The sequence below is a fragment of the Passer montanus genome, unplaced genomic scaffold (assembly GCF_014805655.1).
Source record: "Passer montanus isolate IOZ18808 unplaced genomic scaffold, ASM1480565v1 scaffold28, whole genome shotgun sequence".
Lineage (NCBI taxonomy): Eukaryota > Metazoa > Chordata > Aves > Passeriformes > Passeridae > Passer > Passer montanus.
This window is the reverse complement of record NW_024367483.1, coordinates 4,303,601-4,322,298: the sequence shown is the minus strand read 5'-3', so window position 1 is coordinate 4,322,298 and position 18,698 is coordinate 4,303,601. Positions and strand designations below refer to the sequence as shown.

Here is an 18,698-nt window from a genome sequence, read left to right as displayed (position 1 = left end):
AAATTACTATATTTATACACTACTTTTCAGAAAGAAAATGGAGCTGCCTGTTTCTCAATATTTTGTGATTAGTATCGCATAATAAATGTTGTTGCATGTGATAAACTACTCACAGTTTTAAAACTGAGGAAGGCCATAAAGTGCAACTTGGAAAACTTATCTTGAGAAAGTTTTGATTACTTTTAAGCATACAACAGGAATAATAAATCTCCAGGCTTGCAAAGAGTTGCATTAAAGAAGTATGCATTCTGTAATTTCAACTTCTGGAAGGTATGAGAAGGGTGAAGGAATTGTACCAGTCTCCTACATATAATGGTTAAGTTATATAACAGCAAAAGAATTTAGTGTTGAGAGGGACAACTGTGCACTGGAAGAAGGGATCTGGAGAGCTTTTGAAGTCCCCATGACCAAAGGTTTTAACACTATATTGGGCAATCTCTTAGGAGGTGTCCAAAGATAACTCACGATGCTTCAAACCCACAGGATGCAGTGGCTGACATCCTCAGAATCCTTCCAATTTGCATTTTTGTCCCTTTTTCAGTTGTATCTTCAAGACTATTTTATGTTTCTGAGGGAAATTACCTGATGTCATTTTGGGAATTTGAGTTTATAGACACAATGACACAGAGATAGAAGACAGAATAAATAGAAATAGAATAAAAGAAGGTCACATGTTTGAATTCCATTTGGTTACATATGCATAACTGAACACTTTTTTTAATGGTAATGTCCTTAAACAGAGAAAAGCTTATCTAGGAATATATGCATTCTGATTATATCTGAAAATGCCACCATCTGATGTTTTAGGACTCTCCATGAGAAGAGTACAGAACTTGTGTAAAAATGATGTTCACTATAAAATGCAAAGGCATAGCACAGAAAATCGGAAGCAAACAAATTTAGATCCTATTTTTTTGTGTCATCTGTTGGCCACTCTTCAAGTTTAAGCAGCAATGTATTCTTGATTTCAGGATACTCAAATTCCCACCATGAATTTCAGGCAATGGTGGTGGTTTGTTTCTCCTTGAGTAGCTTTTGGGAAATGCTGGTTTTGAAAAGGAGGGTGGGAAGGATTTACATTGCAGCACATGTGGGTGTCTTTGTTTGAATGGGTCTCTAGTCTGTGAGAGCCTAATAATTTGCATTATTTTCTGGAGGAAATGATCCTGCTAAGGCCTCCTGTCACACAGAGGAGCTTTTCCAGTCAGAGATTCAGAGCTGGCATTTAGGTGACCTAAATGATCAGTGATAATCCGTCCATTTATCCAAAGGGAAAATATGCAGTTGTTGTCATCATCATCATGCTAGAATTAAAAAGAAAATGCTAAATGAGCTCAATATAAAAATAAGTCTTTTTTTTGGTTTTTTTTTTTGTTTTTTTTTTTTTTAACTGGCAACGTGAATTCCATGTTGGATGTGTTGGGGTGCAGGGCTATGTGGTTGTTGCAGTTTGTTTCCTCCTTCTTTGTGGGGTTGGGGGATTTTTATTTATGCTGCTGTTCTGATCATTTTTCATGATCCTAAAAGATTTAAAAAAAAATACAGATGAATAAATGCGTTCGTGCAACTGGTGATATGTTAATTTTTTTATTGAAGATGAGAGGACCTCCAGAATTGCTGGAACTGTAGGTTACTGAATTTGGGAGAAAATCAATGCAATGTACTTCATGAATGTGACTTTTTTTGTGGGTTTTTTGTTTTATTTTTTTTTTAATTGACTAGAGTATTTAGTCATTATAAAATTTACATATTTTACTCTTTGTTCCTCTATCTGTGATATTAGTGCATCCAGTAGGTGAAATGAGAACAAGACTGACCTCAAACCTTTCACTTACCAGTTTGTTTCCCCTTATTTTTTGAAATAAAAGGTTAGGTTAGTTGGATGTCTGGGGGAAATGCTTTTTCCCTTTTTTTATTTTATTGAGCTATTGAAGTAATTGGACGGATGTGGTTTTCTCTAAAGACAAAAGACAAAACTCCAAATCGAATAATAAATCACATATAAGAGAGAAATAAAATAAAAGCTATATCAAATCTGTCTAAAAGTGTCTACAAAATTGAACAGTGTAGAGCGGCTGAGTGTGGAGAAAATATTGAACAACTTGTAGCCACCATTTATCAAAGAATGTAATTTAACAATTGTTGGCATACAAAAAGCAAGAAGTCAGAAAGATGTATCGCAGAAAATAAAGCACAATATATTATTGATATTTGAGAGCAAGGGTATATTAGAGTTTTTGAAATTTGAATCTAGGTTTTTACATTCAGGCAATGATTTTTAAAGATCGTTTCAACAGCATGGCTACAACAGGATTACTTTTCTGATTTAAAAATGCCCTAAAAACATTTGTACTGTGAAATTTAGCTGCACCTGGCAGTTTCCTTCCTCTTTCTGGATCTCTCATAGTGGGACTCCCCTGAGATCACTGACCTTGGGTTCTTGCTGTTCTGTGATGCCCTCACTTACAGACCCTTCCCTGGTGGCCAACCCTTTAGTTTTACATATGCTGTGACCACAAGAGCCTTCCAAAAATACAGTCCTGTTTAACCTTGCTAGAGAAAATAGAGGAGATTTACTTCTTGGCCTTACCTAGAAATCTAGTAGCTCTGTTATGCCTTTCAACCTAAAGTCTGAAAATATGGTCTTTCTTCCTACTGTAGTGGGTTTTGTTCACTAATTTGAGATTTCCTGGCCAATGCACCAATTAATGTGGTGGGTTCAGTGCTGGCTAAACACCAGTGCACCACTAAAATTTATTTACTCATTTCCTGGTGTGAGATAGGATTAGGAGGAAGCCAAAGCAGGCTCAAAACTTTAAAAGGGCATAAACAAAAGTTTATTAACAGTACCTAAAAGAAAGAATAATAAGAATCAGAATAAAACCTTTAGAACACTTCTTCTCCCCTCTACAACCTTTCTTTTCTCACTAACAATGTACAGAAACAATTCCGTCAGTTTATAACTTCTAGAATACTCTTTTTTCAGTTCACTTAGGGAGAGGAGTCCCTCTTGTCAATTTATGGAGACTTCTCCAGGAGAAAACAGTTCTCTCATGGTTTCAATTTCCACAAATAACAGCCGTCCTGGTCCCTGGTATCTGTAATTGTGAAGTCTCTCTCATCTTTCACAATTTTCTCACAGCTGTGTTTATGGGCCATGTCAAGGTATGGGATACTGATTTCAAGATGAGCTGTTCAAGAGCAAAGATTCTCTTTATTGATCTCTGAGATCATCTTCATCCCTGGGAACGGAGATCTTCTTCCCTCCCTGGGGGGAGTAGGGTCTTCATCACTCTTTTCTCTCTGTCCAAATTTCTCATGAGATCACAGCTACTTCAACATCTGCTTACTTTAACATGGAGGCCTTTGGTCATATCTACGATTGGAACACTTAATCTCCCCATACTTTCAACAAGTTACAGGGAAAAAGAATCTGATGTATCAATTCTTCTCCATAGCTTTTCTAGAGCATTTCAGCTCCAAAATCGAGGCATCTCCTCATCCCTCCTATCTGCGACTTGACTTTCTTCACTGACCTTGGTGTCTTCATGTTGTTCCTCTATGTGTTCTCACTCTGTCCTTTTCTCTCAATGGTAGGAGGTTTGAAGGTCTGAAAATCTTACCTGTGCACTGAAAGAGTTAATAATGTCATGCCTAAGGCCTGCAGATGGTCATGTGACCTGGCTGAGATGGGAGCAGGGCCAGCCTTGTTACCTGCTCTCAAACTGGAAAGAATAGAGAGTTTCCCAGGATTTTTTAATCTTTAATATGTGTATTCTTAGAGGTGTGTCCGTCTTTCTCAGTGGTTTAACAGGTTGTCAGTTCTCAAAGCTATTTACTGATTGGTTTTTTTTGTCAGACACGGAGGAAACTGCAAGCAGCTTCTCTTAGAAAGTCACTTCCATGAATGGCTCCAATGCAAAACCAGCATACCTGCTTTGTCTTTCCTTCCTCTCTGGTCTTTAGAAATTTTTCTTAAGTTCCAAAAAGGTGATGGTTCATTCCTTTCTGTAGTATGCTTTCCTGTCCAGAACAATTTTCCTAAGACAAGTCAGGGTCACTAAAGAAAAGTGCTCTAATAAATGTGGGGTTTTTTTACAGCTATCTCTGAACATAAATATCAGAAGTCATTCCTTTTTATCCATTTATTGATTGGTTTCTTAATTTAGACAAAGTGTGCCAGACATACACAGCAGATTTTAGGTTATATTGTGCCCAAAATGAAATACTGACCAGGCCTCAACCATTTGATTTGTATTACAGAAGACTCAAATCAGTGTCTTGATATAGTAATACATACATATACTACTTTAAGGTGAGGTAGACACACTGCCTTGAAGAGTTTTTTCTTTTGTCAGGAAGCAAGGAAGTCTAGGTGGGAAAAAAGAGAATGTGTTATGTGAAATGTGGATAAATCATCTGACTTGCTGAAGATTTAAAGCAAAAGTGGATTCTTTGACTGTAATGTTGTTTTTTGAAACCTACAGTATTTTGTCACTGACATGGGGCATAAAAAGCTGAGTTTTCCCATATCTGATGCTCCAACCAAAATCTCAGCTTCCTTCTGCTAAATTTCAGTCTTGATGATGCTCATTCAAAACATTTGTCTATGCTTGTCTTCTGTGGTTTTTCATGCAATAATAAGAAGTGGGTAAAATTTTTCAAACAAAATGTATACAGGTTGAAAATTGTCTTCTTTTTACAGAGTGACAAGGTGAGTGAAGAGGGAAGAGAGGAAAATTCTTTCAGCTTTGAAAGAAAGAAAACCTTACCTCAATGATAGCAATGAAAGGGAATTTTCCTTCATGCTAAGTATCAGAAAGATGGAAACAGCTGTAGCTAGTTGCCTTCTGTAGGCAGAATTATATTTTGTAAGACCATTTTCAGCTAATTTGGCTGTTGTGCAGTTTGAACTTTATGAATTGACTTGTAATTGGACTGTGCTGTCAATGGGAAAATTTACAAGTATTGAACATGACATTTTTAAGAAGGTTACTGTCATCTAGTCCTCTATTAGTGGGTTTGCAGAGAGTTATAATTGGCCTAACAAGCCTAGTAACCTGTCCTACTTCCAATTATAATGTACAATCTCATTTAATACTTTTCTTTATTTACTGATAAGTAATAATTCTCTGTCTAATGCACATGCTTCAAAATAAAGCTGTCTCATCATGGAATGTGTGGGTTCTTTTAATATACATGCATATATGTGTCCATACACATAAATTATATCACTTACGTATGCATATAACTGTGTGTATATATATTCTGAAGAGTTCAAGTACATATATATTTTAATATATGTATTTATATATATACACAAACATTTTTTTTCTGTTTAATTAAGTACAAAGTCTCCTGTTGCTTTTATATTTCTGGTGTGGACAGGGAGATAGTGTTTTCTCCAGACCTTTGTTAAGTTTATGTGAATATTCTGGCTAGAAGTGTTAGTACATTCATGTTGATATAATTCTTGGGACTGAAAAAAAAACAGAGGAAGTGTAATAAAATGAACAGGTTGATGAACTCAGTGCATTCATTATCAACTTAGATTTGCATGAAGGAGAAACTTTTCACTTCTTATAAAATTAGAATGGCATCATTAATTTTGTTTACTACACAAGCAATTTTTTGCACATGTAAGATTTACTGGCAGTTTGCAGGCAAATACATCTTGTTGAACAGCCCTATGGAAAGAGCTCTGCAGAAGCATCTGCAGTCATTGTACCTCCCCAAAGCAGAATTTTTTGTGCTGTTTTCACTGTATGGGGAATGTTGACAAATCACAATGGTGAACTTGGAAGTAAAGGAGGAACCAGTGAAAAAAAAATTTAAAAAAATAAAAATAAAGGCGGCTAGGGAACTGATATTTTGATGCATTCAAAAAGTTAAAAGCTTCAGGTTTTGAACAATATCTTCATATATGGCAACTTGGTCTTCAATACTATGCGCCCTTTGCTTGTTTTAGTAAAGACTGACTGGTGAGACACCAGACCAAAAAAGAAAAGAAACTAATCAAGCAGCAAACCTTTTAGATATGAACAAGAGAAGCAAAGCCACCAGAAAAGGGTTTGGTCTTTCTCCTTTTCTTCATGTCTTCTGGTCTCAAGCATAGCTGCCTTTAAATTGTTAATATAGTTCTGCCCTAGTAGAAGGGCCAGCAGAAGAAGAATAACATATTTTGTTTGTTTGTTTTTTGGGGTTTTTTTTGATTGTTTTGTTTTGTTGTGGGTTTTTTTTTTGTTGTTGTTGTTTTTAATGGAGATGCTCTTGAATGAATGCCTTCTCAGAGTGTGCTTGAGAATTTAGAGAGGTTTGGATGGCATCTTTTTTGAGTAATTTAATTAATTCCATTAACAGAGTGATTCCATTCTTACTTTGGGTTCTGAATAATATTTTATTTGAACAACATTATTCTTGAGCCTCAGAAAACAGAAGACAATGCTTCTGTTTATTTTGGTGATAGTGTGGTTGTTAGTGAAACATTTTAAACTTCAGTGTTTGTTTTTGTTACCCTGCTGGGCATGAAGAACTACCAGCATGAAACTGTGTTGGTTCAGGATACTCATATCATCCTGTTCCTTTGGTTTGCATGCTCCTTTAGGGTGCAAGGACAATCTGAAGTTATAGGTTTCAATAAAGAAAAATAACGATCGTACAGCAGATTATAACTCATTGGTGTATCTGCAGATTAAATGATGCTAACTTGCATCAGCTTCACAGAAAAGTGATGTTTCAAGAAATAGGAGCAAGGGTATGGCATAAGGTTTAGGTTCTTCAGAATGTACTTTTGGCAAGGCAAACTGTGCTTTAAGTTTTAGAATTTACTAATGTGTGTCCATGTGTTCTTACCTACTTGTGACTAATGATCCATGATTTTTCTGCAATTCTCACTGTGCTTTTTTGAGTGTGTATTCTGCTGTATTTCCCAACTTCTCAATGCAGGCTTTCTGACAGAATCATAGATGTGAACTCTCTCAGAGCACAGCAGTGTCTCTAATAAATAGGTCAAATAATCTTAGAAACGGTGTTTGTTAGCTTTGAATCGATAGTGATGAAGTTTCTCTGTGTTCTTGCTTGCTCAAACTTCTGTCTAATCTATCTTTGTTCTCTTCTTCTTGTGCAATCTTTTCCTTGCTTCCAGTGGCTGCTACAAAGAACAAAGCTAGAGGTGAGTTTCTGCCTGCACCCTTCAATTTGCATTGCATGGTTCTGCAGCCCACGCATTTTCTCCCAAGGTTGTTTCTGCTTCGCCAAACAAAGAAAAATATCTTTAGGTCCTATGGTATGATAGATTAGTTCTTTACAATTTTGAATTTACACCTAAATGCATTTGTTTATCAATCAGCACTGCTCATGCTGTATTTTGTTAATTGCTTTAATTTGGGAAGTTTTCAGGAAAAAGATAAAACTAAGTGTTTTGCAGTTAGATTTCTGGCTTGCATTGTAGTAATGTAGGGATATTGATGGCATTTTAATCGAAATGAAGATATTGCATAAAAATGCTCATAAATATGTAAATGTAATTTATATTTTTTATCTCTAGTCATAGTCATAAATATCTGAACAGAGAACAATGAACTCCTAAGTGTCTCCTAAGCATTTCCTGTCTTTTCACACTAGTATAAATGATCATCACTGTTCCTGATAGCATAGCAATACATAGAAAGGCATACTATGATATCTGCAGAGATTTATGGCTTCAGAGCAGCAAGGTGATTGCCACAAATCAGTGTGACAAAGAAGTAAACCTTTCAGAACTAATCATGTAAGGTCAGCAGTGCTGTAAACCATTTCCTGAATTTCAACGAAGCAGTGATGTAGCAAATGTAACCTGAGGGGTGTATTTTGACTTACAGATACACATAAATCAATGCATATATGCTTATATATAGAGATGCATGTGCATTTATATGTGTGAACATATACTTGCGTAGAAAATCATGACAATAGGTATTTTACTATCATTTTTCTCTTATTTCTGGTAGATAAATTTGAGTTGTCTGATAATTAAACATCAGATTTTAAGGCAAAAATCTGCTAGTTTACATGTATTTTGGAAATTAAGATTCACGATGTTTACAAAGTTCAAATCCATACATTGCTTAGCTTGAGGTTGTAGTACAATAATAATAATCAAAGAAAATACAGCCAGTTGAGAGTGTTTATGCATTAGAATAATTAAACCAATAATTAAAATACAGCTCGGGTTTGTATTTTTTTTTAAACCCTTGCATGGCTTTTTGTAAGATCTTTTTCTCAGAAACTTTGCATGCATTGGGTGATGTGAATGAGGGGAGTGAACAAAATCAAATTCATCTCTTTGCCTATGCATGCTTTACAATTTGCTTTACTCCTTTCTGTACTGTTATGTATTCAGCTGTGGTGCTGTGTGGTCGAGACTTTGAGACCTTCATAATTAATAAAAAAAGCCCAACCCAAAACAACATCCACAGAAGCCACTTTTCAGCACAAATAAACACGATCTCATCAGTACTCAATGATTAGCTGATATTCCCATATATTGCCATTCAAACAGAAACTGCCCTGGAGGACAGGAATTGTAGGATGAGTCAGAATTACTCATGGCTACCACTCATCTGTGAGCATTAATACACCCTTATTTCAGAAGTGCACATGCATATTGAATGCACAGCTGAAAGTCTATATAGTGAAAGAGGTTTGACACTGTGATCTGCGTTATCTTTGGAGATCTCTTGCTCAGCTGCACAGTGCCTTCAAGAAGTCCTTGGCTTTTCCTTTGCAGCTGAACAGCCCTGTGATGAAAGCACCCAAAATCCACAAGGAATTCAGTCCTGCAATAGTTCTGTCTTTTACCAAAAACATAGGACCTATTTTATGATCTCCTGTGGTGTAAGACATAAAGTGGATGATGCCTTACTGCTTTTCTCATTACTCTGTCTAAGCAGTAAAGAAAGGTCTGTTCCTCCTTTTCAAGTCTAATACTTGACTGGCAAACAGTTCTCTAATACAGCACTGGAAACATCAATTCACAACCGACAGAATTCTCAGGAGGAGTTTCTCTTTTGGCACTTATAATATGAAATCCAGCAGTCCTTTATGTCTTTGCTCTTATGTATGGGTCTTCATCTTTCCTTTCTGAAAGTCTGGAATTTGTGCTGCCATTTTCAGCAAGGCACAGTTGACCTCATGCCTACCCTAAGATCTAAGAGTTCCAGAGCACATTATTAAATGATATTCTGTGGGATCACCTGTCTTTTGTTTGTGCATTGTTAGCATGGGAAAACTCCTGCTGGTCTCCACTTCCCTCCCCCTCCTTGTTGGATTGTCTGTAAGCTGAACAACAGAGCCTTTGCTCTCAAACATTGCATTCAATGCTATTTCCTGAAGTATTTTCTCATTCTTTGTCAAAGACTGCTTGTATTAAGTGCTGTAAAGCAGCTGTTGAACTCTCTACTTTAGCCTAGCTTTGAGGCACTTAGAATCAATTTAGGTTGAAAGGTCATCTGGTCTGCAGGTCATTTGGACTGAGCTACCCTGTAAGTAAAACCCACTTAAATCTGTTTGCTCGCAGCCTTCCAGTCAAATTGAAGTATCTCAAGGATTTCACAGCTGCAGGATAGATTTCCACTATGATTGCTTGATTTTACCATGGTTTTCTTTCTTAGACTTTTGATGACTTAGAAGAAGCTGCATAAAGTTCTTTATGGTCTGCAGAGTAGGTAAATACTTGGATTTTGCGCAGGACAGATATTCCTTTGGACTCCTGGGCAGATGCTGCCACAGGATGCTTATGGTCAGAATACTTGGGACATTTCCAAGAAGTCTAGTTCAGAAGGGTTTGGAAGGGTGAGGTGTGGGGGCAAAATGAAACATGAAAATGGCCATTTATAGCACTTAATTTGATGAACTGGAAACTGAAGGTGCCACCTGTAAATCTCAGGCTATCAAAGGATTTTTCAGTGCATTAATATTTTAAGGAGCATTTCTTAATGCACCAGATAAGATTTGTTTAGCTTGATCTCTATAAATGAACATTTCCTCTAGCAGAGCCCCTGTTAGAAGACTGCTTGACCTCTTAAGGAGCGCTATTGTGACAATTTTGGGACAATATTTTTGCAGATCTTTTCTGGCAGCAGTTAGCAATGGTTTCCAGCCTGGATGGTCTTACCAGATCTGCTAATGATGTGTCAATTTTCAACCAGCAAGTGGAAGAGAGGGCCTTGTGTCTTCATTCAAATGTAATTGGTTGAGAAATGGAGTTCTGTGCTCCTCATTTTCACTTCTTTGATACACTCCAGGTCATCTGCTAATAAAACGTTTTTGTTAGATGTGTCCCAAACCTCCGGAAGTTAGGCAATTGGCTTTTAACCCTTCAAAGTATAAATTGGAGTTTCTGATAATTTTGATTGTGGGGTTTGTTTTTTGTTTTCTTGGGTTTTTTTTCCTCTGATGGCGCTTTTCATTGTTGCTACTTTTTTTTTTTTTTTTTGGTTAAGAATACTGAGGATGTCTGTGCCTATGGCAATTTCTTATAAAGAAAAAAAGAATACAAAGGCCAATTTCTTTTGCAGGAGGGGAAAGCAAGCCCTCCAGAAAGATCTCTTACCTGCTTGTTAAGAAGTACAGCATTTCTTTCTCTTTCTAAGTCTCCTCTGGCCCACAGATTAGAAATGGTGACATTTCCAAGACGATTCCTAACTCCCCAAGAAGAGACTTCTTGCAGAGGGGAAGATTTGTCTCCTTTAATTTGGCAGGATTCATACTATCCAATCTTTATTAAAACCTGTTGGATTGGTAGCTATTTCTGACATGCTTCTTTCTTCATTTTAGCTGTGTGTGAACCTCTATTTTTAATTTTTTTTCTCAGGGGAAATCCCATTTGTGTCATAGTGCCATGGCTTCTCATAGCAAAGTATTGCTGTAGTACCCACACAATGCTATATTCTGTCTCCAAAACTGACATTAGAGTTGTACTTCTGATGGTTCTAGGGGATGTCAGTTTAATGGCAGATACCATCATACTTTTTTCTACTTTAGTATTACAGTTTTAAATACTGTAAATGCCTTGAACTCTATCTCACTTGCCTCACAAGTTGCTGTAACAGGACTATTTTTTGTCACCTGGTGGATATCCAGGGGATTTTTGAGTTGTGTCCTTTTCTTGACTTTCATTGAATCTATATCCTAAGGAAATTCTCTTTATTTTTGAGAACCATGGAAAAGCATTTTTTTCTTTCAGTCATTTCTTCTACAAATGCAGGAGTATATTGTTTCTGCCTTACTTTTAAAAGAGGAGAGTGATTCTCCTTCAGAAGCATAAGATTAAATTTAGCTTTATCAATGCTACTTAAGGCTTACATCTCAGTCTGTAAAATAAATCATCATAGCAGTTGATGCACTGTCTAAAAGCATCTTATCCAGGAGGCAAAGATCACTCTGGACTTTATTCACTTGATTTGCTTTGTTTGTTCTCATTATGTCAATGAAATTGGTATCAGCTTATCTGAAGCGTAAGTCAGGATGGATCATGGGAAGAGTGTTGAACCAACATACTCTTTTATTGCTTGGATAGTTTTGCGCAGTTACTCACATTATCTTTTAGTTAAGAATCAATTTTTTTCTCTGGACTTCATCAGATCTTCATCATTGGTCATGTTCTACCCAGCCATCTCTCTGATTTTCTCACAGCATATGATAAAGTTTGTTGTGTATATTCTACATAAGTATATTTTTAAATATGTAGGTAAAGAATAGGTTTCATGCATTACCAGAGTTTTGACTACAAACCAGGAGAAATTTTGTTGGCCAGAACTTGTCAACACAATTGCAAGACCTACAGGGTCTAAACCTACCAGTTTAAGTAATTTCTTTAGTACATGTAATTAGCCAAGCATATTTCTCATTCAGAAAATTATCATAGAGTTAAGTCAGTAACACAGCAGCTGTCCATGTAAGGAGCAAGATGATATAAATGTACACAAAGGAGACCCAAACACTAATATGTCTTATTTGCATTATCTTCACAAAGTTCTCAGCTGTTCAGTTACTGACATCGTCAGGCATTAGCTTTGCTGATTTTTTTTGTTGGTTTTTTTTCTTTTTTTTTTTTTTTTGGTTGAGGAATAGCTAACTGAGGGTATCATCTGCAAAAATGACACTCTGCAACATATGATGGCAAAAGCTGCGAACAAGTGGAAGTGTATAGATGTTGAAAGTGTGAATCCAATATAGAGCCTGGGGAAACTCCATAAATCAGTGGTTTGGAAGAGCATTTATTTATGGTTATAAGCTTTCACCCCTGAGACATGTAGAAATAAAAACCTGTCATATTCCACCTTTGCTACAAGGTCATTACAAAAAGCTTGCCAAGACTGTTGTAGTAGCATAGTGGGATCTGAAACCTGATTGAAATTTTTCAGATATCCTAGTGCTATTGAAATAGAGGAGTTCTGCTTTGTAAAATCTTATGATGTTTTTATTCAAAGTACAGTTTCAACTTCTAAAGGTAGAATTTTCATATGTCACTTAAAGGTATTAAAAGCACCTTTAGTATTTGTAAGTGATTGTACTTTCAGAGAGAATAACAAAGGCAATGTAGCCTTAATAACCATTCCTTTACTGTCTCTTTGGTATTTCCTCCCCTGTAGTTTAGTCACTGCTTCCAGTTTATAAAGCCTGTCTTTTTCTCCAGGGATTAAATTCTGTCCACTGGTTAAACTTGTGAGGCTGAAACATACGGATTTCAGTTTTCCTCTGTGATTTCTCATGGATGGTAAGGGTCAGAGTTTTCTCATATTCAGCATTTCTGATGAGGAAGAAAGTGGTGATGTAGAACCAAATTTCATGCTTGTCTCTGAAGACAGTCCACAGAGAAACAAAAAGCCAGAAAAGTTTGGAAGTGAAAAAGTTTTGAAAATGACCATGCTTAGAGTGCAGGAGGACTGTGGAGGTTTAAATCTAAATTGTGTTGAGTCTTGTTGATATTTTTAATATCCTCTTAAATGCAAAATTCACGTTAGATCAAGACACTATTTCATAGTTTAGTTTTCCATTAGATGGAAATTATGTCTCAAAAATTGTGCATATCTATCTAAGTATATTTTATATATGCCATTTGTCCTAGAAAATTTGGGAGAGAAAGCAGTTGCCTGAGTTCTAGAGGGTTTTTTAGAAAACTCACAAAATGCAGTCCCATCTTTTTTTTCTTCTTTATAAACTCCAGCTGTGATCCTCAGGGAGAAAAGCTGGAATCATAATGATGATAATAGCTCTTAACAAAGTTGCTGACTGCTTTTTACTCTTTGTAATTATAGTTTGGAAATGTTTGGCCCTAACTTTGGTAAGGTCTTTCCAATATTGAGAATGCTGAGATTTCCACATGATGCCATGTAAACAGACACGATGCTCATCATTGCAGTTCCTGCCAGAATTCTTCTGCCATTCAAGTTCCCAAGTCCTGCTACATTATAAGGAGACCAAAAAAATATGAATCAGCTTTTCACTTTTTAGATGGAGCAGCTCTGGAAGCAGCAGTTTGATGAGCCTATGTGTCCTCTTTATGGCTTTTAATGCATTTTATTCTGTTTTCCAGAACAGAGGCAAAAACCCCAGTATTAACAGTTGTGTTCATATGACACTCACTGAAGTTGCAGGTTATTATGGAATAGAGCTGCTCTAACAGCACAGAAATAGCAAAGGAAGGTACAAAGCCTCCCTGAAATGAGATTTGTAAGGGCAGGCTATTGCTGTCAACATGTCCTTTATATTGGAGAAGCGTCTACACTGAGCCAATGTGTCAGTCATTTATTGACTAGATGGTTTTCTTTAGCCAGTGCAGAAGAATTTGGGATGGAATAAGGACAATGTCTGTTTTCATGCTTGTGAAGTGCAGCACAGCTGTGGAAGAGGGACTCTAGAGAGGATGTTCCATTCTGAGGTGGACCTAGTTATCATTGACTAAAGCATTTTGTCAGTTCTTATTCCCCAGTTTTCAGATAGGCCACTCTTCCCTCCACAATGTTTAATACAAATTCTTATTGCCTTTTTTTTTTTTTCAATTTGTCTGTGCTCATTTGGGTGTTAAGCATGTGAGACTGTCAAAAGCAGTGTATTAGGAGAGCTTGCCATACTTGAATAGAACTCTGCTGGAAATGTGGTTGCTTTATTTGCTATTTGAATGGATGTGCTGCTGTAAATCTAGTCATGGTTTTGAGCATTGAGCCCTTATGACTCTCTGCAAAGAATTTCCAAAGGCAGCACATTGCATTTCAGACACTCATTGCTGTGTGCTGGCTCAGTTAAATAATTTGTCAGATTCCAGTCAGACAAAATACTTTGCTTCAGAGTCTAGACTGTTGATTTAGGTACAATCAAAAGGATATAGTGAGTTCCTAAGGCATGTTCATCATATTTTCTTCATCCTGTGGTATTGTTGGGCACGAGTGCCTAATATGTAGCAGTTGGTTGGAGCTGCTGCTCTGAGGCAGGTTGTCAACTTCTTTGTCCTAAATATCAAAATTTTTCAACTTCTATTGAAGTTTGGGTTTTTTTTTTTCAAAATTTCATAGAAGAGAAAAGGGAATTGATAATGATACTTAAATACAGGAGAAAGATAACAGTTGGTGTACAGGTTAAACTCATGGTCACTGACTTTTATTTTTCTGAAGATACAGACACTTTTAAAAATACAGGCTTTTCTTTCAAGCTTAGGTTTGTTCCAGTGTGCTTTTATAACAAAAGGAAATGAAAAAAAGTGCTTTAAGTATAAGGAATTTTTTTGCCTCAAATCCTCTTTTGAAAACCAGAGGGCTTATAATGATTCTCCACATTAGGTCAGATCTCAAGATTTGTTCCTTAAATCTCTGTATGGGATCAGATCTTCAGAGAATTCGTTTTACTTTAGTGGTCAGTGAAACACATGGTGTTTAAATGGCTGAGGATTCACCATCACTGCTACCATTTATGGTTTTATGTTAATTCTAACTTGGCTTCTTGGTTGAAGCATAAAGGCCGAAATCAGCTAAGACTTTTTCATGTGTGCTGTTATAGTTTCATAGGGATCTCTAGCTCTTTGTAAGTAAGGATTATGCTCAGCATTCCGCTGGGATTCTTTCAAGGGCTTAAAACTTCAAGGTCTTCCTCACATTTTAATTAAGGGCTGCATATAAAGGAAAGGTAGTGGAAAACACCTGAGCTGTGTACTTTAGAGGGATTTTTGTTCCTGCGCTGTTGATACACTACTATATAAAAAAATCTGCTGTGATTAGACTTGGTGATGGGATGATTTATGTTGATATGATGACCACAAGGTATGAAGAATTGTTAGACATAAAGGAGAGAAAAATACTCAGTGTTTGTTCATCATGCACCTGAAATTGTTGATTCTGAATTAACATCCTCAATCACTATGCACCCTGTTGCAGAACACCCAACTCCTTCTCGGTTAAGCTCATAAAGTTCATCTCATAAAAAACTAGCTGGCAAAATCACATTGTCTTTATACAGCTTCTCAGCTCATCTAATAGAACCAGAGCTCTGTTTGGAATATCAGAAATAATTGCAAATTTCAGAAGGAACCTCTGCCATTTATGTTTTGGAAGCTGTTGCTGGCCCCCAGGAAGCCAACAGATGTATGAGTCTGTTCTTCACAGGTTGCTGCAACTCCAAGTATACCAGTATCAGCACTTCAGAAAAGAAAAAACCCTCAGGTTTTTCTTTTTAGGATCCTAATTCTATGGATCTATGATTCTATGAAATCAGATCTGAGAGCTAAATAGATTAACTAATAGAATAATAACATGTAGTAATTAAAAAAAAAAACAAACAACACCCAAAACCCTGTAAATATTGGATCTTTTCATTTGTTGTTTCAGCATTCTGTTCATCGACTCCCTAGAGACCTACTAGCTAAAAGTCATGATTCCAACCTAGTCTTCTAAGTTTAAAGAATATTATGCAAATTTTTAAAACACTGTAAGTTGACAAAAATTATTCAAAGGGAAATAAGCAAGAGAATTAAGGAGTTTGAAATAAAATTGAGTGTAGCTATCAGGAGGGAGGGAAACACTGGAAAGAAGACCACTGGAAAGGAATAGTGCAGTTGGCCTTTGCAGCAGCCAGCAGTGGATGTTCTTCTTAGTCTTTGCAGGTCCCCAGCTGTCTTATTGAAATCATTGCCAGTTTGCAAAAATCTGGTTTGAAGGATGCAAACAAAGATAAGGCTATAAACTCCTCTTTTATGTTGGTACCTGTGCACATAGAAGGCATCCAACTGGTTTCCCACTGACTCACTCTTCTCTTGTTAATTGGTACTGAGAATACTGCAGTCCTTTTTCTTTTATGAAGAATGACTTTCCTATTTGTTTGGTTTTCTCCTAATAGTTATTCTTATTTATATATGCAGACATAATATGTCCTGTGTGTGGAGTATCAGGAGAAAAAAGATTTATTTTAGTTGATGAAGAAACAATTCTATATAACTAAGTTTTTCAAGGTAGAAAAACTTTATGCTTTTTATGTAGTTTCCCTTTTCATTCAAAAAGCCTGTCATTGAAAATCCCTTTGTTTGATTACTTAATTCCTTTCAGAAGTAGCTGTTTTCATTTGTTTTAGGGAGCAGTATTTATTTTGTTTGTTCATCATTGATTTCTGGAAATGTAAAGTGTGTCAGCTAATGCTTTCCAAATAGAGGCTCAGAAATGAAGGGAGAATATCAATCCCTGCATTAATGTCCATTTGCATTTTAGGAATTTAAAAGTGTGTAACACTAATGAGCTAATAATTCAGTGTTCTTTTCAGATAATGTTATGTACAGAAATGAATAGAATGAATGGGCTTCCCTGCCATGATTGGGCTTCTCTTACAGAATTCAATTTTTGGGATGATTATTGTAATGGACTCCCCTTCCCACTCCAACAATAAATATTCCCCAGAAGGCAGACTAGTAAAAATGCTTTTCCAGAGCAGATATAGTAGAATTCCCCTGATTTTTGGCTTTCCTTCTCTTCAAAGCCCCAGAGGAAAAGTGGTCCTTGGAGCTCTGTTGAGATAACTTTCTGGGGTTTGGGACACCAGCAGTGATCAAGGCCCAGTATTTCTCCCTAATACGTGATTTAAACCTACTGTCTTTAATTTTAAGACATTCCCCCTTTTCCTGTCTCTACATGCTCTTGTAAATAGTCTTCCTTAATTCAGCTGCCATCTTGATCTGATATAAATATCTTCCAAAATATATCCCATCATTTGTGTAGGTTAGTGAAAACTATTTTAATAACTTTACATTTTTAAAAATAAATTCTGCTTTCTTTAGTGCTTCTGTGAGGAGCGAAGTGTTATTTCCTGTCACAATTACTCTAAAGAAGATGTCACATCAGTGATTTTGGCAGTAAAGCTGTCAGTCTTACCTGGAAAATGTTAACATGTTTCCCAAAATATGTGAATTTGGTTGAGTTCTTAAAGTACAGTATTCAAGCCCTTTGGCTGATTCTAAAATGCAGGTTGAACATGTACAGCTATGGAGGTATTCTCGATCATCAAGACCAATCTCTATAGGTATCACATATTTCCTCCTCTGTCTTCATTCTTCTGAAAAACTGTGGATTTGTTGGTTTTTGTTTGGGGTTGGTTGGTTTGATTTTGATTTGTCTTCCTTCTCAGCTGATTGTTTCATGAGAGAAACTCTGAACCCTTCCCTTACAATGACAGGTGTACTCTTCTAATTTCCAGAAGCAGCATATTCACATAGCTTATTTTGTCAAGATTATCTTTAATTATAAACATCTTCTCACATGTAATTTTTTATCACTGTGAATAATACACATCTATATTTCTTTCTTCCAGTCATCATTTTGGTAGACAGATATTTTTCAGTCTCTTCCATTTCCAGGATGATATTTTTCCAGTGTGGCATGGTGTGAATTGGCTGCTGTTGACTGAAGTGGGTAGAAAATTCTCCAGTGTTTTACCTGGGATTCACTGCATCTCTTCTATCCAGCCTTCCTACATCTACCAGAAATACTTCAACTATCTTATAACTGCTTCCCTTGAAGCTGCTCCATATTGGTCATTTGTACTCATCCAGTGATAAATTAGAAAATGTGTCTTCTTCCTGCTCAGATGTTCTCAGCTAATGAGATTCTAGGGTATAGCTGAAGTTTCAATTTTTAATCCCCAAGTGCATGGGGATTTTTTCTCATTTCTATTACTGCAGTCCTAAAGATTGTCCAGCACTTTGTGTGAGATGTATCAGCCCTCTTCTGTATGGTGAAATCTTTTAGATTTCACCTCTTCCTGGTCATTTGCAGGGAACAAATTCACTTATCTTTCCCAATCTCCACAAGGTGACTTGGTGCTGGATTTGTTAACTGGGATTTTTTGGTCAAAACATGGATATTTAGCAAGTGTAATGCTGCTTGGTGGTGATAAAAAGGCAAGCAGCGAGATACAAAACAAAAAAACTAATAACAACAACAAAAGTCCAATCTCACATAAATTATACCTATACTACATATATAATATTTTCCTGATAGGTGGGGTTTTTTTGTATTTTTTACCATAATTTTTTGCTGGTCATTTTTTCATGAACTTTCTAGTCATGTTGTTCCTTCATCTGCATCCTTAGTACATAAAAGAATTGTGCTCTGTGCCAGCAGAATTGTATTTGGACTAGCTGTGTATCCTTTCAAGACTTTGTTGGACATTTCCTGCTTTTTGCA

General features: G+C 36.4%; 1 protein-coding gene across 3 annotated transcripts in view; it reads left to right on the top strand.

The window, feature by feature from the left end:
- The window catches only part of CADM2 (cell adhesion molecule 2), a 569,150-nt gene that overhangs the window by 364,357 nt on the left and 186,095 nt on the right, over positions 1-18,698 (top strand). For 2 of the 3 annotated variants that reach the window (XM_039713261.1, XM_039713259.1), the window contains exon 2: positions 7,145-7,171. The exons of the other annotated variant lie outside the window; for it this stretch is intronic. In XM_039713261.1, the coding sequence (XP_039569195.1) occupies positions 7,145-7,171 (27 nt within the window). The remainder of the gene's footprint in view (positions 1-7,144; positions 7,172-18,698) is intronic. 3 annotated transcript variants of the gene reach the window in all.